This window comes from Salmo trutta, chromosome 13, assembly GCF_901001165.1.
Source record: "Salmo trutta chromosome 13, fSalTru1.1, whole genome shotgun sequence".
Classification (NCBI taxonomy): domain Eukaryota; kingdom Metazoa; phylum Chordata; class Actinopteri; order Salmoniformes; family Salmonidae; genus Salmo; species Salmo trutta.
Window position 1 is genome coordinate 89,721,748 of NC_042969.1, and position 21,024 is coordinate 89,742,771.

General features: G+C 44.8%; 1 protein-coding gene and 1 long non-coding RNA gene across 3 annotated transcripts in view; both read right to left on the reverse strand.

The window, feature by feature from the left end:
• Positions 1–1,569: 1,569 nt before the first annotated feature.
• On the reverse strand, positions 1,570–6,548 carry LOC115206736 (uncharacterized). Of its 2 annotated transcripts, none has more exons than XR_003880859.1 (2): positions 5,233–6,548; positions 1,570–5,166 (listed from the first exon to the last, which is right to left on the reverse strand). It is a non-coding gene; the product is annotated as an uncharacterized LOC115206736 (long non-coding RNA). The 2 variants fall into 2 exon arrangements; XR_003880858.1 differs by having other exon boundaries at positions 5,211–6,548.
• Positions 6,549–7,752: 1,204 nt separating this feature from the next.
• Positions 7,753–21,024, reverse strand: part of LOC115206737 (nectin-1) — a 188,298-nt gene continuing 175,026 nt past the window's right edge. The window contains exon 6 of the mRNA XM_029773944.1: positions 7,753–8,286. Within this exon, the coding sequence (XP_029629804.1) occupies positions 7,781–8,286 (506 nt within the window). The 3' untranslated portion in view covers positions 7,753–7,780. The remainder of the gene's footprint in view (positions 8,287–21,024) is intronic.

Here is a 21,024-nt window from a genome sequence, read left to right on the forward strand (position 1 = left end):
CAAAATAGGTATATTGTTGTGGGTTGATAGGTCTATTGTTGTGGGTTTATAGGTCTATTGTTGTGGGTTGGTAGGTCTGTTGTTATGGGAAGATAGGTCTATTGTTGTGGGAAGATAGGTCTATTGTTATGGGGACGATAGGTCTATTGTTGTGGGTTGATAGGTCTGTTGTTATGGGAAGATAGGTCTATTGTTATGGGGACGATAGGTCTATTGTTGTGGGTTGGTAGGTCTGTTGTTATGGGAAGATAGGTCTATTGTTGTGGGAAGATAGGTCTATTGTTATGGGGACGATAGGTCTGTTGTTATGGGAAGATAGGTCTATTGTTATGGGGACGATAGGTCTATTGTTGTGGGTTGGTAGGTCTGTTGTTATGGGAAGATAGGTCTATTGTTGTGGGAAGATAGGTCTATTGTTATGGGGACGATAGGTCTATTGTTTTGGGGTTGATAGGTCTGTTGTGGGGGAGAGATAGGTCTATTGTGGGGGAGAGATGGGTCTATTGTTGTGGGGATGATAGGTCTGTTTTGGGGGAGAGATGGGTCTATTGTTGTGGGGATGATAGGTCTATTGTGGGGGAGAGATAGGTCTATTGTTGTGGGGACGATAGGTCTGTTGTGGGGGAGATAGGTCTGTTGTGGGGGAGAGATGGGTCTATTGTTGTGGGGATGATAGGTCTGTTTTGGGGGCGATAGGTCTGTTGTTTATTGAACAGGCAGGGTCCCTAAATTAAACCCATCTATAATCTCAACTTCAATGTTATATACATTATTTACAATGGAATGTTGGGCTGATGCTTATAGACTTAATGCCATTGTATACAAAAGAGTTGAAGCCTTTAGACTTAATGCTTTTGTATACAAAAGAGTTGAAGCCTTTAGACTTAATGCTTTTGTATACAAAAGAGTTGAAGCCTTTAGACTTAATGCTTTTGTATACAAAAGTAGATTTGAGGGAATGACAATGAAAAAGAAGATAGAGAATATTTTTTTACAACAACCATAATATATGGACTCAAGGACAACACCAATACCTAATTCTGTCATTCTCCCACATTTTTGTTTTTTAAAATAATTTCAGGTCAAGTATGGCAGTGGTTCCTAAAAGGAACAAAAACATTGATTTGTGCTTGAATAAAAATATAATTGACTTCAGTTATGGAAATGCTTTTGGACACTGGGACATAGTTGTGTTCTAGGGGTGTTTGAATTATATCAAATCTCTCAATTACTGTGGGAATAATTCTGTTTTCAACTCTGCAAACCTTCTCCAGATATGTAGGTGTTTTCACAGGGAATCAAAGAGCTGGAGGGTTGAAGTGAAGAGTGAAGAGGAAGAGGAAGTAAGAACTAATGTCTCTCCTTTCTCTGTCATTTGATAGGACACGATGGAAGCTGTTTCTGACATCACAGAGATACAAGCTATTTGGATCATTCCTCAACTTTGGCACCCCAATGGTGGAACAAGCTCCCTCACGACGCCAGTAATTTGTAAGTCGCTCTGGATAAGAGCGTCTGCTAAATGACGTAAATGTAAAATGTAAACTTTAATGTCAAAGAGAACTTCTCTTTTTCATCAATGTTAAATCATTCTTTATATGCAATATATTTTAACAAAACCTCACTTCTCACAAAAGGCATAGCCACTGAACACCTAGCTAACATACCGAAGGAATAAGAAAATAAAGAATCATGTAAGGTCTCTTTCATAAAGCATGTTGTATGTGGTTATTATTCAAAATCATTGCAGTAGAAGTAAAAAAAAACACAAGGCCAATATAAAAATGGTTGTTGATGACAGGACACTTTTCTTTTTTACGTCGTTATAGTTGTGTTTACATCTTTAAAGTGTAACACATTATAGTGGTGATTCAGAATCAGAATCAATCAGAATCAACACATTATAGTGGTGATTCAGAATCAGAATCAATCACAATCAACACATTATAGTGGTGATTCAGAATCAATCAGAATCAACACATTATAGTGGTGATTCAGAATCAGAATCAATCAGAATCAACACATTATAGTGGTGATTCAGAATCAGAATCAATCAGAATCAACACATTATAGTGGTGATTCAGAATCAGAATCAACACATTATAGTGGTCATTCAGAATCAGAATCAATCAGAATCAACACATTATAGTGGTGGATCAGAATCAGAATCAACACATTATAGTGGTGGTTCAGAATCAGAATCAACACATTATAGTGGTGGATCAGAATCAGAATCAACACATTATAGTGGTGGATCAGAATCAGAATCAACACATTATAGTGGTGGATCAGAATCAGAATCAATCAGAATCAACACATTATAGTGGTGATTCAGAATCAGAATCAACACATTATAGTGGTGGATCAGAATCAGAATCAACACATTATAGTGGTGGATCAGAATCAGAATCAATCAGAATCAACACATTATAGTGGTGGTTCAGAATCAGAATCAACACATTATAGTGGTGGTTCAGAATCAGAATCAAACAGAATCAGCACATTATAGTGGTGGTTCAGAATCAACACATTATAGTGGTGGTTCAGAATCAGAATCAATCAGAATCAACACATTATAGTGGTGGATCAGAATCAGAATCAATCAGAATCAACACATTATAGTGGTGATTCAGAATCAGAATCAATCAGAATCAACACATTATAGTGGTGATTCAGAATCAGAATCAATCAGAATCAACACATTATAGTGGTGGTTCAGAATCAGAATCAATCAGAATCAACACATTATAGTGGTGATTCAGAATCAGAATCAACACATTATAGTGGTGATTCAGAATCAGAATCAACACATTATAGTGGTGATTCAGAATCAGAATCAACACATTATAGTGCTGATTCAGAATCAGAATCAACACATTATAGTGGTGATTCAGAATCAGAATCATGTTGCTGGGTCTGCAGAGAAACATGCAACACTAATATTTGGTCTGCGTCCCAAATAGCACCCTATTCCCTATATAGTGCCCTGGTCATTAGTAGTGCACATTGTATGGGATAGGGTTCTTTTGAGATGAAACATTGGTCTCTACAGAATGCTGAAATCCTGTCAGCCTCTGGCCAGCCCATCATATCCCACCTCCCTACAAACACTGGCAAGGAGCCGTCCTCTCCTCTGATCTGTGAACACAAAGCCCGTCCTCCTATACCTCCTCCCACCAGCCTCCCCTGCAAACAACACCCATACATCCAACCCTCACATAAATCACATAAAAACAACACTTCATCTTTTCTACCAGTTTAAAATCAGCCAGGTAAGTCTTCTCTGTGCTTTGACTTCTGTCTCTTTTTTGACAGAATTCCCACTCGTACTTTGTTTTTCCCCAATCATAATACTCTGCTGTAGCATGTGTGTGATGGACCTCAAAGCTGTGAGGACAAAGACTTTCTGCTGTGGACCTCAGCTACTGGCAAGCAAGATAGTGGGTTTAAAAAGCCAACCAATACAATGGCTCTCTAAAGGATGGTTGTATGCCCATCTACAGCTTCAGCTGCCAACTCGTCAGGCAAAAGGAACCATATTTTTTCTCCAGTATGAATTGATACAGAGCTGTTGCAATTTAATCTATGAAACAAAAAAAACATCACCCAATGAAAACAAACAACAACAACAAAAAAACAGAAAGAAAAAACAGAGCTTGACAAATTCGGGTGTGACAATATTTATCACAATATTTCTCTTATTCCCTTTGCTTTTTAAAAAAATTCTCTCTCTGAAGGCAGAGAAGCACACCCACGTTTAGCATTGTCCTCATTGTCCTCATGTCCTCATTGTCCCAGGAGGCTCCTGCTAAAGGTGGTGTGAGTGGGAAGTACTGTAGCTAGTACCTTAGGGACAATTCATACAGTCATACAGACCCAAAATCACTCTGGAACCAGCCTTCTGTTGATATCCACAGCGCTCTAATCCAACCTGGCTAGAGCGTTAATAAGACATGATTACGATCGCTCAACAACCCAAATAGACATTTAATTACATAAAGAGTACAGGTACACAGGTAAACAAGATCCAAATTATTAAATGAAATTTCTCAGAGCATCATTTAAGTATTTTTGTTTGGTCTTGTATGTTGAAAATACGGGACACCCCTTAACAAGTGAACATTTCACAGGAAGTTAATATGGGACCAATTTAAGTGTATAATAGTTCAGGACAGCAAGCCTTTCTGCCTTCTCTCTCTCTCTCCTGCTTTCTCAGTGGAGCTAAAATGGCTGCCAAACTAAAATGGCTGCCAAACTAAAATGGCCACTAAAGCAACTCGACATCTGAATGTAGGGCACATAGCGACACATTCTCCTTCTATATCTACTGTCATCTCCCTTAGGCCTGTATGTATTACTGCCATGTCCATATGGCTTGTTGTGTTGACATGTGCCTCAGCTCTCAGTGCAGTGTGCACAGGCCTCATCATACCATGAAGAGTACAGAGTTCTTCCATAAACACCAGGCATGTCTTTTGGAGAGAAGCTCAAACATACATGTCTTTTTAGTTAGGTCTGGCAACAGGCCAAAATACATCATATACTCTAACACACAGTAAGGGAGAGTGGGGGGTAACCTGAGGCAAAGGGTTAGTTGAGCCGCCCCCTTGCTTCTAAGAAACAATACACAAAATGAATAATTTGACCAAATATTTAGGAAGAGGTCAGCATTTCATGGAGACCGTGAAGAAAGAAACTACATGGAAAAAGTGATTAGCAAGTTAGGTCCAAAATACTGGTATTCACCAAGTCAAATGAATTTATTGTGTTAAGAGGTTTCATGATGCTTGTATCTAAATTAAAGTAGATCATGTTAAGATTGTTCTATGCATTAGGTCTGGTCTCTATAAGCGTCAATGTGAGGTTATAAACCTAGCATGGAAGTACATCCTTGTAGCTGTGTGGGCTAATAAAGTCAAAATGTTTGCCTTGGGGTAAGTTGAGCCAATGGTTGAGCCAAAGTAGAGCTAATTGAAGTGTTTTCTCCCCAGGCGTAATGCAAGGCATATGAGTTAACAACAGGGCCAAGCCTATGTTAAAATATGCTTAAAATGATTAAAATACCAAAAAAGTGATTGTGATTTTGCTTAATTGTGTTTGGGAAAAACAGATAGACATGGTAGAAAAGGTATTGGTTTTCAGTACAGACATTTGCAGGCAGCTCACCTTACCCTGTCCCGCAGCTCACCTTACCCTGTCCCGCAGCTCACCTTACCCTGTCCCGCAGCTCACCTTACCCTGTCCCGCAGCTCACCTTACCCTGTCCCGCAGCTCACCTTACCCTGTCCCGCAGCTCACCTTACCTGCTCTAAGTTGTGTCAAGAAACCACTTATTTCCAAGGATACAAAACATCCTGAAATATATGTAGATATCTTTGTTAGAAATAATAATATATTTCCCTTGATGGAATGATGCTGAATGCAAAAACAAAATGGCTCAACTTACCCCAGTCTCCCCTACTACAATACTCTGTAGTACGATATGCTCTGCTGTAATACATGGGCAGAACCTTTTCTAGTCTTGCTGGTCATACTGAATAAAATACCATCTGTACAATTCCATCTATAGTTTTGATTGACATTTTTACCCCCTTGACAACCTTTGACCCCTAGTCGATCCCATAACATATAATAGCAAGTTATAAAAATAAAAATAAAATTGCAGAAAAGGCAATGGTGATGAGAATAAGGAATTAAAAACAATGTATCATACATCCAGTGTAGGACTTTCACAATGTGCTTAGCAAATACCTCATCTCTCCCAAGTCTCTTTACATGTAATACATTTAGAATATCATGGAAAAATACACAAGAATAATCCACCTGTATTTTCCAAGTGACCAGATCAATCTTTCTGTCTGGCCTTCGAAAGACAATGGCGGTTGGGCATGAGTCCAATGGAAGCCAATGGCGGTAGGGTATGAGTCCAATGGAAGCCAATGGCGGTAGGGTATGAGTCCAATGGAAGCCAATGGCGGTTGGGTATGAGTCCAATGGAAGCCAATGGCGGTTGGGTATGAGTCCAATGGAAGCCAATGGCGGTTGGGTATGAGTCCAATGGAAGCCAATGGCAGTTGGGCATGAGTCCAATGGAAGCCAATGGCGGTTGGGTATGAGTCCAATGGAAGCCAATGGCAGTTGGGTATGAGTCCAATGGAAGTCAATGGCGGTTGGGCATGAGTCCAATGGAAGCCAATGGCAGTTGGGCATGAGTCCAATGGAAGCCAATAGCGGTTGGGCATGAGTCCAATGGAAGCCAATGGCGGTTGGGCATGAGTCCAATGGAAGCCAATGGCAGTTGGGCATGAGTCCAATTACAAACCGTGTTTTGTATTATCTGCAGTTTCATCTCATGGAATTTGAATGTAATGTCGTCGTTGACATGTTGATGATGTGTTGTTGAAAGCTCTTTAGGACTTGATGTTGCATTTTCTAAAGCAGTTTTAGCTCACTGGGTAATGATGTGTTGGGGGGTTGGGGGGGTACTATAAAGAACTGCTGAGGGATGAGGTGGAGGGAGGGAGGGATGGGGGTGAGGTGGTGTGGTGGCAGTGGTGGTAGTAGTAGTGGTGGTGGTGGTAGTAGTAGTAGTGGTAGTAGTAGTGGTAGTAGTAGTGGTGGTAGTAGCAGTAGTAGTGGTGGTGGTGGTCGAAGTAGTGGTAGTAGTAGTGGTGGTAGTGGTGGTGGTAGTGGTGGTAGTAGTAGGGGTGATGGTAGTGGTGGTAGTAGGGGTGGTAGTAGTGGTGGTGGTGGTTGTGGTGGTAGTAGGGGTGGTAGTAGTAGTGGTGGTTGTAGTGGTGGTAGTAGTGGTGGTAGTAGGGGTGGTAGTAGTAGTGGTGGTAGTAGTGGTGGTGGTGGTGGTGGTGGTAGTAGTGGTGGTGGTGGTAGTAGTGGCGGTGGTAGTAGGGGTGGTAGTAGTAGTGGTGGTTGTAGTGGTGGTAGTAGTGGTGGTAGTAGGGGTGGTAGTAGTAGTGGTGGTAGTAGTGGTGGTGGTGGTGGTGGTGGTAGTAGTGGTGGTGGTGGTAGTAGTGGCGGTGGTGGTGGTGGTAGTGGTGGTGGTGGTGGTAGTGGTGGTGGTAGTAGTGGTGGTGGTGGTGGTGGTGGTGGTGGTAGTAGGGGTGGTGGTGGTGGTAGTAGGGGTGGTGGTGGTAATAGTGGTGGTGGTGGTAGGGGTGATGGTGGTGGTGGTAGTAGTGGCGGTAGTAGGGGTGGTGGTGGTGGTAGTAGTGGTGGTAGTAGTGGTGGTGGTGGTGGTTGTGGTGGTAGTAGTGGTGGTAGTAGGGGTGGTAGTAGTGGTGGTAGTAGGGGTGGTAGTAGGGGTGGTAGTAGTGGTGGTGGTGGTTGTGGTGGTAGTAGGGGTGGTGGTGGTGGTAGTAGTGGTGGTAGTGGTGGTAGTAGTGGTGGTAGTGGTGGTATTAGTGGTGGTGGTTGTGGTGGTGGTGGTGGTAGTAGTGGTGGTAGTAGTGGTGGTAGTGGTGGTGGTTGTGGTGGTAGTAGGGGTGGTAGTAGTGGTGGTAGTGGTGGTAGGGGTGGTAGTAGGGGTGGTAGTAGGAGTGGTAGTAGGGGTGGTAGTGGTGGTGGTGGTTGTGGTGGTAGTAGGGGTGGTAGTAGTGGTGGTGGTGGTTGTGGTGGTAGTAGGGGTGGTGGTGGTGGTAGTAGTGGTGGTAGTGGTGGTAGTAGTGGTGGTGGTGGTTGTGGTGGTAGTAGGGGTGCTAGTGCGATGGTAGGGGGGTGGGACGGGAGCTTGGTTGGTTTGGTTTGGTTGTTTGTTGCATGCCCCTTACACATACCACTCTTTCTTTGAAATGACAGAGCCATCGGTTTGGGACACCATATCATCGGCTATCTCCGGCCCGGGGTTGTACTGGAAAGCGAGAGTCCGTTCGTCGTAATCTTGACTCTCTCCTTCGTCCACTGTGAAATAGGGCCTCTTCAAGTCCTCCGCGTCTCCGTCAAAATCACGCTCGCTCGCCTCGAACCCTCCGGTCACAGCAATCTGTGCAGGCTTCTTCTCGTCATCCGAGTCGTCTGGGTACTGCAGGTTGTTGGGGATGGGAGGGTGGGCTGGCAGGCCCCCGGCCTTGCTGTAGCCGTTCCCAAACACCTGTTTCTTGGTGCTGTAGTCGCCCTTGAAGGTGCGCTGGCGGCGGCGCAGGAAGACAAAGAGCAGGGTGGCGGCCGCCGCTAACAGGACGACCCCGCCCACGGCGCACCCGATGACGGCACCCGCATTGTGCTGCTCCTGCGGGATCTCACGGCCCCCAGGTGGCGGGTTGTTAGGGAATTCTGGGTAGGAAAAGACAGATGGAAGGGGTGTGTCAGTGCTCAGGTGGGAGGAGGAGGAGGGAGTGTGCTCAGTGTGCAGGTGCTCTGTTTTGGGAAAGATGGTAGGAAGGAAGGGAGACAGGGAAGGATAAGCAAAGGGAACAGGAAGGACCCCCCCCCCCCCCATCCCACGCCCCCGGAAGCGCACCAACGACGGACCCCCCCACCCACTGCAAAGCAAGCTTTAGTCATCGCCAGCCACATGTGACTCTCAAAACAGAAAGACAGAAACACACCCACTGCCAGTCTTTAACACATCACACACTGCCAGTCTTTAACACATCACACACTGCCAGTTTCACACATCGCACACTGCCAGTCTTTAACACACCACCCACTGCCAGTCTTTAACACACCACACACTGCCAGTCTCACACATCACCCACTGCCAGTCTTTAACACACCACCCACTGCCAGTCTTTAACACACCACACACTGCCAGTCTTTAACACATCACACACTGCCAGTCTCACACACCACACACTGCCAGTTTCACACACCACACACTGCCAGTCTTTAACACCACTCATCACTCATCACTGTCAAACGCTCCCTGAAACATTTCAACGAGCAAGCCTTTCTAATCGACCTGGCCCTGGTATCCTGGAAGGATATTGACCTCATCCCGTCAGTAGAGGATGCCTGGTTATTTTTTAAAAATGCCTTCCTCTCCATCTTAAATAAGCATGCCCCTTTCAAGAAATTTAGAACCAGGAACAGATATAGCCCTTGGTTCTCCCCAGACCTGACTGCCCTTAACCAACACAAAAATATCCTGTGGCGTTCTGCATTAGCATCGAACTGCCCCCGCGATATGCAACTTTTTAGGGAAGTTAGAAACCAATACACACAGGCAGTTAGAAACGCCAAGGCTAGCTTTTTCAAACAGAAATTTGCTTCGTGCAACTCCAACTCTAAAAAGTTCTGGGACATTGTAAAGTCCATGGAGAATAAGAACACCTCCTCCCAACTGCCCACTGCACTGAGGATAGGAAACTCTGTCACCACCGATAAGCCCACTATAATTGAGAATTTCAATAAGCATTTTTCTACGGCTGGCCATGCTTTCCACCTAACTACCCCTACTGCATTCAACAGCACTGCACCCCCCACAGCTACTCGCCCAAGCCTCCCCCATTTCTCCTTCTCCCAAATCCATTCAGCTGATGTTCTGAAAGAGCTGCAAAATCTGGACCCCTACAAATCAGCTGGGTTTGACAATCTGGACCCTTTCTTTCTAAAATTATCTGCCGAAATTATTGCAACCCCTATTACTAGCCTGTTCAACCTCTCTTTCGTGTCGTCTGAGATTCCCATAGATTGGAAAGCAGCTGCTGTCATCCCCCTCTTCAAAGGAGGTGACACTCTTGACCCAAGTTGCTACAGACCTATATCCATCCTACCCTGCCTTTCTAAGGTCTTCGAAAGCCAAGTCAACAAACAGATTACCGACTATTTTGAATCCCACCGCACCCTCTCCGCTATGCAATCTGGTTTCAGAGCTGGTCATGGGTGCACCTCAGCCACGCTCAAGGTCCTAAACGACATCGTAACCGCCATCGATAAGAAACATTACTGTGCTGCCGTATTCATTGACCTGGCCAAAGCTTTTGACTCTGTTAATCACCACATCCTCATCGGCAGACTTAGTAGCCTTGGTTTCTCAAACGATTGCGTCGCCTGGTTCACCAACTACTTCTCTGACAGAGTTCAGTGTGTCAAATCGGAGGGCCTACTGTCTGGACCTCTGGCAGTCTCTATGGGGGTACCACAGGGTTCAATTCTTGGGCCAACTCTTTTCTCTGTATACATAAATGATGTCGCTCTTGCTGCTGGTGAATCTCTGATCCACCTCTACGCAGACGACACCATTCTGTATACTTCTGGCCCTTCTTTGGACACTGTGTTAACAACCCTCCAGACGTGCTTCAATGCCATTCAACTCTCCTTCCGTGGTCTCCAACTGCTCCTAAACACAAGTAAAACTAAATGCATGCTCTTCAACCGATCGCTGCCTGCACCTGCCCGCCCATCCAGCATAACTTCTCTGGACGGTTCTAACTTAGAATTTGTGGACAACTACAAATACCTAGGTGTCTGGTTAGACTGTAAACTCTCCTTCCAGACTCACATCAATCATCTCCAATCCAAAGTGAAATCTAGAATTGGCTTCCTATTTCGCAACAAAGCATCCTTCACTCATGCTGCCAAACATACCCTCGTAAAACTGACCATCCTACCAATCCTCGACTTCGGCGATGTCATTTACAAAATAGCCTCCAATACCCTACTCAACAAGCTGGATGCAGTCTATCACAGTGCCATCCGTTTTGTCACCAAAGCCCCATATACAACCCACCACTGCGACCTGTATGCTCTCGTTGGCTGGCCTTCACTTCATCATCGTCGCCAAACACATTGGCTCCAGGTCATCTACAAGACCCTGCTAGGTAAAGTCCCCCCTTATCTCCGCTCACTGGTCACCATAGCAGCACCCACCTGTAGCACGCGCTCCAGCAGGTATATCTCTCTGGTCACCCCTAAAGCCAACTCCTCCTTTGGTCGTCTCTCCTTCCAGTTCTCAGCTGCCAATGATTGGAACGAACTACAAAAATCTCTAAAACTGGAAACACTTATCTCCCTCACTAGCTTTAAGCACCAGCTGTCAGAGCAGCTCACAGATCTCTGCACCTGTACATAGCCCATCTTTAATTGAGCCCAAACTACTACCTTTTCACCTACTGTATTTATTTATTTTATTTATTTTGCTCCTTTGCACCATATTATTTATATTTTAACTTTTAACTTTCTTCAAACTACAAATCTACCATTCCAGTGTTTTTTTCTTGCCATACTTTATTTACTTTGCCACTATGGCATTTTTTTGCCTTTACCTCCATTATCTCACATCATTTGCTCACATTGTATATAGTCTTATTTTTTTCTACTGCATCATTGATTGTATGTTGTTTTACTCCATGTGTAACTCTGTGTTTTTGTATGTTGTCGAACTGCTTTGCTTTATCTTGGCCAGGTCGCAATTGTAAATGAGAACTTGTTCTCAACTTGCCTACCTGGTTAAATAAAGGTGAAATAAATTTTTTTTTAAAAACACACCACCCACTGCCAGTCTTTAACACACCACACACTGCCAGTCTTTAACACATCACACACTGCCAGTCTCACACACCACACACTGCCAGTTTCACACATCACACACTGCCAGTTTCACACACCACACACTGCCAGTCTTTAACACACCACACACTGCCAGTCTCACACATCACCCACTGCCAGTCTTTAACACACCACACACTGCCAGTCTCACACATCGCACACTGCCAGTTTAACACATCACACACTGCCAGTCTTTAACACATCACACACTGCCAGTCTCACACACCACACACTGCCAGTTTAACACATCACACACTGCCAGTCTTTAACACACCACACACTGCCAGTTTCACACATCACACACTGCCAGTCTCACACACCGCACACTGCCAGTCTCACACACCGCACACTGCCAGTCTTTAACACATCACACACTGCCAGTCTTTAACACATCACACACTGCCAGTCTCACACACCACACACTGCCAGTTTAACACATCACACACTGCCAGTCTTTAACACACCACACACTGCCAGTTTCACACATCACACACTGCCAGTCTCACACACCGCACACTGCCAGTCTCACACATCGCACACTGCCAGTCTTTAACACACCACACACTGCCAGTCTTTAACACACCACACACTGCTAGTCTAATAAACAAGTCAATGCAGACAAAAGGTTTAGGATGATTCCCAAAATTGTACCCGTTTCCTTACACAGTGCACTACTTTTGACCAGGGCAACATAAGTGCACTATATAGGGAATACGGTGCCATTTGGGAACACATTATTTGGTGTCTAGACAAACCCCTTGTCTAACAGGAACAGGATGTCCTTGTCTAACAGGAACAGGATGGTCTTGTCTAACAGGAACAGGATGGTCTTGTCTAACAGGAACAGGATGGACTTGTCTAACAGGAATAGGATGGTCTTGTCTAACAGGAACAGGATGGTCTTGTCTAACAGGAACAGGATGTCCTTGTCTAACAGGAACAGGATGGTCTTGACTAAGAGGAACAGGATGATCTTGTCTAACAGGAACAGGATGGTCTTGTCTAACAGGAACAGGATGCCCTTGTCTAACAGGAACAGGATAGTCTTGTTTAACAGGAACAGGATGGTCTTGTCTAACAGGAACAGGATGGACTTGTCTAACAGGAACATTATGGTCTTGTCTAACAGGAACAGGATGTCCTTGTCTAACAGGAACAGGATGTCATTGTCTAACAGGAACAGGAGGTCATTGTCTAACAGGAACAGGAGGTCCTTGTCTAACAGGAACAGGATGTCCTTGTCTAACAGGAACAGGATGTCCTTGTCTAACAGGAACAGGAGGTCCTTGTCTAACAGGAACAGGATGGTCTTGTCTAACAGGAACAGGATGGTCTTGTCTAACAGGAACAGGATGGTCTTGTCTAACAGGAACAGGATGGTCTTGTCTAACAGGAACAGGATGTCCTTGTCTAACAGGAACAGGATGGTCTTGTCTAACAGGAACAGGATGGTCTTGTCTAACAGGAACAGGATGGTCTTGTCTAACAGGAACAGGATGGTCTTGTCTAACAGGAACAGGATGGTCTTGTCTAACAGGAACAGGATGTCCTTGTCTAACAGGAACAGGATGGTCTTGTCTAACAGGAACAGGATGGTCTTGTTTAACAGGAACAGGATGGTCTTGTCTAACAGGAACAGGATGGTCTTGTCTAACAGGAACAGGATGTCCTTGTCTAACAGGAACAGGATGATCTTGTCTAACAGGAACAGGATGGTCTTGTCTAACAGGAACAGGATGGTCTTGTCTAACAGGAACAGGATGGTCTTGTTTAACAGGAACAGGATGGTCTTGTCTAACAGGAACAGGATGGTCTTGTTTAACAGGAACAGGATGGTCTTGTTTAACAGGAACAGGATGGTCTTGTCTAACAGGAACAGGATGGTCTTGTCTAACAGGAACAGGATGGTCTTGTCTAACAGGAACAGGATGGTCTTATCTAACAGGAACAGGATGGTCTTGTTTAACAGGAACAGGATGGTCTTGTCTAACAGGAACATGATGGTCTTGTCTAACAGGAACAGGATGGTCTTGTCTAACAGGAACAGGATGGTCTTGACTAAGAGGAACAGGATGGTCTTGACTAAGAGGAACATGATAGGTTTGTGCCACAGACAGACAGCAGATAATCACAGTTGCAGGCTGAACACTAGGCACAGTATGGGAGGGCAGAGGGAGAAGAGGGAGAAGAGGGAGGGACAGGAGGGGGGAAGAAAGAGGAGAGAGGGAAGGGAGGGATGGATGGAGAGGAGTGAAGGAGCGTAGGGAGGGAGAGAGGGAGGGAGAGGAGGGGAGGGAGAGAGAGGAGGGAGAGGAGTGAAGGAGCGTAGGGAGGGAGAGGAGGGAGGGAGGGAGGGAGGGGAGGGGAGGGAGAGAGAGGAGGGAGAGGAGTGAAGGACAAGGGGAGGGAGGGAGGGAGAGACAAGATGGAGGGAGAGGAGGGAGAGGAGTCAGGGACAAGAGGGAGGGAGAGGAGGGAGGGACAAGAGGGAGGGAGAGGAGGGAGGGACAAGAGGGTGGGAGAGGAAGGATGAGAGGAAGGAGGGACAAGAGGGTGGGAGAGGAAGGATGGAGAGGAAGGAGGGACAGGACAATGACTATATTCTCATTATATAAGGCTCATTGTTATAATCCAACCACAAGCCTGAATAATACTTGGTTCTCAACCCTGATAAAAATCACCTATAGTGGATGAAATGCTATCTAAACGACAACCAACTTAGAAATGTTTCAGAGTACATTGATGCCGACTACACCACCCACATTTTTCCCCTCCTAATTCACATCTCGCTCTCTCTTTCCCTCTCTCGCTGTCTCTCCCACTCCTCTCTCTAGATATGTGACCGACCAGCTCGATTTGTTTGAAATTGTGTTTTTTTTTTTACATTGGATAAAAGTACAGACTCTCTGAGCTAGAAAATGGTATATCATACACTACATTTGAGGAACAATGGGAAAGTAATTCTGCTTTTAAAGTTGATCAACTAGTAACCCCACTTTTGAATATTTTGGTAAACCTACTGGAGAACTCTTCTTTGTCTACACCCATTCAGCTTCGTTACCACCCTCTTAAGCCTTAGCCCCACCCATCACTTTAAGGATTCACATGCATGACATCAGCATATAGCTGACAACGTGTGAACTTTAGGTAATTCGTATTCATTATTACAGGAAAAATAAACTCACAACAAGATCAATACTTAGAAGTTAGTGAAAAGCTAATTTACGGTTTGTAAGTGTGATGAAATAAAAACAGGGCATTCTACTGGAGTATTTGAGAACTTGGACACTGTCTTGCTGGCCTAAGGTTATATCCTAATTTGACTTTGGTGCAGTTAACTAAACAATGAACCATAATCCCAACTCATAACATTACTACCCTGCATGAATCTTCAGGTGGCTAACCAGCTAGATTCAATGTTAGCTATCTAGCTAACATCAGGATATGACTATCAATGCAAATGGCTCTGAGATACAAATAATATTACTACACAGATCATACACATAATGTTAGCTAGCGAGCCAGCCAGCTAATGTTAGGTAGCTAGCTAACAGTATGCTTTAACTTCCAATGAAAAGTTCTCTCACGTCACCCCGCTCCTCCGCACACTCCACTGGCTTCCAGTTGAAGCTCGCATCTGCTACAAGACCATGGTGCTTGCCTACGGAGCTGTGAGGGGAACGGCACCTCCGTACCTTCAGGCTCTGATCAGTCCCTACACCCAAACAAGGGCACTGCGTTCATCCACCTCTGGCCTGCTGGCCTCCCTACCTCTGCGGAAGCACAGTTCCCGCTCAGCCCAGTCAAAACTGTTCGCTGCTCTGGCACCCCAATGGTGGAACAAGCTCCCTCACGACGCCAGGACAGCGGAGTCAATCACCACCTTCCATAGACACCTGAAACCCCACCTCTTTAAGGAATACCTGGGATAGGATTAAGTAATCCTTCTAACCCCCCCCCAAAAAAAAGATATAGATGTACTATTGTAAAGTGGTTGTTCCACTGGATATCATAAGGTGAATGCACCAATTTGTAAGTCGCTCTGGATAAGAACGTCTGCTAAATGACGTAAATGTAAAATGACGTTCTGACAAAATTAGAAATGTATAATATCTGAAAATGTAGTTAGCTAGATTTTTCTACCTGTATACATGGATGAACTCTTTTCCCTCTCTGTCACGGATGCCACGGTTTCCCTTAGTTTGAAGATGTAATCCGGAGACAGGTGTTTTATACAACAGCCTTCTGTGTGTTCTCTATTCGACTCCCTCCGCATATTTGCAATAAAACGGCAGAATTCTCTCCATCTCCTTAGATATCATACTCTGCTTCCACCAGGCATTCCACTGATTTCAAACTGTGTCCTCCAGAAAGTAAAGAGCAACACCTTTGCAGTTATTCGTGATATCTAAAAAAAACACTAAAAAAAACAGCTGATTTAGAAATGATTACCTACACATACTGAACAGCCCTTTGTTATAGACAGAAGCCCGCTACATGGCAGACCAATCCGAAATCATTTCTCAGCATGTCCAGCCCACTCATTATCTCAGCCAATCATGGCAAGTGGGAAGGTTCCTGATTTCTTTCTGTGGCTAAACCAACTAGGCTTGTAATTTAACAATTTTAATTTTATTTACAGATGGCATACACATTTGTTATTAAGGCACATGAAAGTTGACATGCTCCAGACGGCATTCCTGCCCCCCCCAAAAAAACGCATTTTGATAAAAAATTCATGTTTTCCGTTCAAATGCCTCTCCTGTGAAGTAGTGACGAGCGACATACGCCTTGTTTCCTGAAACAAGTCACAAATAGATATAGGTTGAATAAACCGCGCTGCTCTTCAAGGCTCTCTCACAGAGGCAGAGGCAGACTTCTCACAGAGGCAGACTTCTCACAGAGGCAGAGTGACGATTATCTGACAGTGATCAAAGCCGGAGCAAACCTGCAGAGCTACATTACAATTAGCTTCAATAGGAAACACCCTGAATCTTCAAGAGAGGAAAAAGAAAGAAAAGGAATCTCAGTGTCTAGTCTACTAAAAGGGTAAAGGGGGAGAGGATGGTGAGAGGATGGCAGGAGAAAGTGAAAACACAGCCCCCCTAAACATTCCCCCTAAACCCTAAACCCTGAAACATTCACGTATGACATGCTACGTCAGCCATGAACCTTTCTACTAAGAAGATAGAGACATAGAGGATTCATACATTTATGGGAGGTGGAAACACTGCTGCAGGACCACACAGTGCTACAACGCTGCAACATTCAGCTGTGGCATATCAGCAGTAATGTTTCCTGTAACAGACAGAAACGTTGAGATACCCACATGCATGTAACATGTTGGCAACAATACCAAAAGACAGAGGCTTTAGGCTACAAACATTTCATATCTACTGGCTAGCCCACGACAGGGGCACACTGCGCTACAATACTTTAATTCCCTTAACACGTCCACCCATAGTGTATCAGCCTTAATGTTTCTGCTAAAACAAGCATAGGAGAGAGGATTTACAACGCATGGAAAACGGTTGGCAACAGTGTCAGAGGAGGGAACAGGCTATATATAGGCTACAACAATGTGATGGTGGTCTCTCTCTCTCTGAGATACACTCAAAATATAGTGATTCTATGGTCTAATAATACAAAGGCACACTGGGCTACAAGTCATCAGTTCCAGGCGACGTTTACCCATGTTTCTGCTAAGATAGACACGAATAACGGCCTCACACATGCATGGAACACGGCACAACATTACAGCTGTGCATCACACGATCACAGTGCTACAACGCTATCACACTATCACGCTACAACGCTATCACGCTACAACGCTATCACGCTATCACGCTACAACGCTATCACGCTACAACGCTATCATGCTACAACGCTACAACGCTATCACACTATCACGCTACAACGCTATCACGCTACAACGCTATCACGCTACAACGCTATCACGCTATCACACTATCACGCTATCACGCTACAACGCTATCACGCTACAACGCTATCACGCTATCACGCTACAAAGCTATCACACTATCACGCTATCACGCTACAACGCTATCACACTATCACGCTACAACGCTATCACGCTACAACGCTACAACGCTATCACGCTACAACGCTATCACGCTACAACGCTATCACGCTAAAACGCTACAACGCTATCACGCTACAACGCTATCACGCTAAAACGCTACAACGCTATCACGCTAAAACGCTACGACGCTATCACGCTACAACGCTATCACGCTATCACGCTACAACGCTATCACGCTACAACCCTATCACGCTATCACACTATCACACTACAACGCTATCACGCTACAACGCTATCACGCTACAACCCTATCACGCTATCACGCTATCACACTACAACGCTATCACGCTATCACGCTATCACACTACAACATTATCACACTACAATGCTATCACGCTACAATGCTATCACGCTACAACGCTATCACGCTACAACGCTATCACGTCTAATGCCAGTAGCCATTATCTCACAGTTATTGCATTCTTTCACAGGGAGAAAAATTTACTTCACAACCAATGCCTCTGTTTTTCTACTATTCACCACATACAGTTTAAACTAACTTCATACAACTTCTATAGCCTATTCCTCCTAGAATGCTATTGAATGTTCACCACAATGTTACACAAGGACACTGCTGGAAAATGAGATTGGGTGTGTGGTTGAAACACAGGCTTAGTCCCAAATGGCATCATATTCCCTACATAGTAGGACTATATACAGTAGGGCTTTGGTAAAAAAAAGTGCACTATCTATGAAATATGGTGCCATTGGGGACTGATCCATTAGTCTTGAATCCTGTTCTACAATGATGTTCCTTTCTGGACCTTCTGACCTTCACTAGTCCATGGATGTCCCAAATGGCACCCTTTATAGTGCACTACTATTAACCAGAGCCCAAATGGCACCCTATTCCCTTTATAGTGCACTACTATTAACCAGAGCCCAAATGGCACCCTATTCCCTTTATAGTGCACTACTTTTAACCAGAGCCCAAATGGCACCCTATTCCCTTTATAGTGCACTACTTCTAACCAGAGCCCAAATTGCACCCTTTATAGTGCACTACTATTAACCAGAGCCCAAATGGCATACACACTATATATAAAAATGTACTGTATGTGGATACCCCTCCAAATTAGTGGATTCGGCTGTTTCAGACAAACCCCATTGTTAACAGGTGAATACAATCGAGCACACCACCATGCAATCTCCATAGACAAACATTGGCAGTAGAATGGCGCATACTGAAGAGCTTAGTGACTTTCAACGTGGTACTGTCATAGGACGACACCTTTCCAACAAGTCATTTTGTCACATTTCTGCCCTGCTAGAGCTGCCCAGGTCAACTGTAAGTTCTGTTATTGTGAAGTGGAAACATCAAGGAGCAACAACGGCTCAGCCACGAAGTGGTAGGCCACACTAGCTCACAGAATGGGACCGCCGAGTGCTGAAGCGCGTAAAAATCATCTGTCCTCGGTTCCAACACTCACTACAGAACTCCAAACTGCCTCTGGAAGCAACGTCAGCAAAACAACTGTTCATTGGGAGCTTTTTGAAATGGGTTTCCATGGCCGAGCAGCTGCACACAAGCCTAAGATCACCATGCGCAATGCCAAGCGTCGGCTGGAGTGGTGTAAAGCCCACCGCCATTGTACTCTGGAGCAGTGGAAATGTGTCCCTCTGGAGTGATTAATCACGCTTCACCATCTGGCATTCCAACGGACAAATCTGGGTTTGGCGTATGCCAGGAGAACGCTACCTGCCCCAATGCATTGTCCCAACTGTAAAGTTTGGTGGAGGAGGAATAATGGTCTGGGGCTGTTTTTCATAGTTTGGGCCCCTTAGTTCCAGTCAAGGGAAATATTAATACTACAATATACAACACATTCTAGATGATTCTGTGCTTCCAACTTTGTGGTAACAGTTTGACAAAGACCCTTCTGTTTCAGCATGACAATGCCCCTGTGCACAAAGTGAGGTCAAACAGAAATGGTTTGTCAAGATTGCTGTGGAAGAACTTAACTGGCCTGCACAGAGCCCTGACCCCAACCCCATCGATCACCTTTGGAACACCAACTACGAGCCAGGGTCTAAACGCCCAACATCAGTGCCCAACCTCACTAATGTTCTTGTGGCTGAACGGAAGCAGAACCCGCAGCAATGTTCCAACATCTAGTGGAAAGCCTTCCCAGAAGAGTGGAGGCTGATATAGCAGCAAAGGGGGGGACTAACTCCATATTAATGCCCATGTTCGACGAGCAGATGTCCACATACTTTTGGTCATGTAGTGTATACACAGTGGCAAGAAAAAGTATATGAACCCTTTACAATTTCCTGGATTTCTGCATAAATTGTTCATCAAATTTGATCTGATCTTCATCTAAGCCACAACAATAGACAAATACACTGTGCTTAAACTAATAGCACACAAATTATTGTATTTTTCTTGTCTATATTGAATACATCATTTCAACTTTACATCATTTCAACTTAGGTTGGAAAAGTATTTGAACCCCTAGGCTAATGACTTCTCCAAAAGCTAATTGGAGTGAGGAGTCAGCTAACCTTGAGTCCAATCAATGAGGCGAGATTGGGAGATGTTGGTTAGAGCTGCCCTGCCCTACAAAAAGCACAAAAAAATGTGAGTTTGCTATTCACAAGAAGAATTGCCTGATGTGAACCATGCCTTGAAGAAAAGAGATCTCAGAAGACCCAAGATTAAGAATTGTTGACTTGCATAAAGCTGGAAAGGATTACAAAAGTATCTCTAAAAGCCTTGATGTTCATCAGTCCACGGTAAGACAAATTGTCTATAAATGGAGAAAGTTCAGCACTGTTGCTGCTGTCTCTAGGAGTGGCCATCCTGCAAAGATGACTGCAAGAGCACAGCGCATAATGCTCATTGAGGTTAAGAAGAATCCTAGAGTGTCAGCTAAAGACTTAGAGAAATCTCTGGGACATGCCAACATCTCTAGTGACAAGTCTATGTGAACTGGTGTTCTTCCATGCCGTCCATGGGAGGGGTGCGTCACTTGAGTGGGTTGAGTCACTGACGTGGTCTTCCTGTCTGGGTTGGCGCCCCCCCCTTGGGTTGTGCCATGGCGGAGATTTATGTGGGCTATACTCGGCCTTGTCTTCGGACGGTAAGTTGGTGGTTGTAGACATCCCTCTAGTGGTGTGGGGGCTGTGCTTTGGCAAAGTGGGTGGGGTTATATCCTGCCTGTTTGGCCCTGTCCGGGGGTATCATCGGATGGGGCCACAGTGTCTTCTGATCCCTCCTGTCTCAGCCTCCAGTATTTATGCTGCAGTAGTTTATGTGTCGGGGGGCTAGGGTCAGTCTGTTACATCTGGAGTATTCTCTTGTCTTATCCGGTGTCCTGTGTGAATTTCTAATTCTCTTTCTAATTCTCTCTCTCTTTCTCTCTTTCTTTCTCTTGGAGGACCTGAGCCCTAGGACCATGCCTCGGGACTACCTGGCA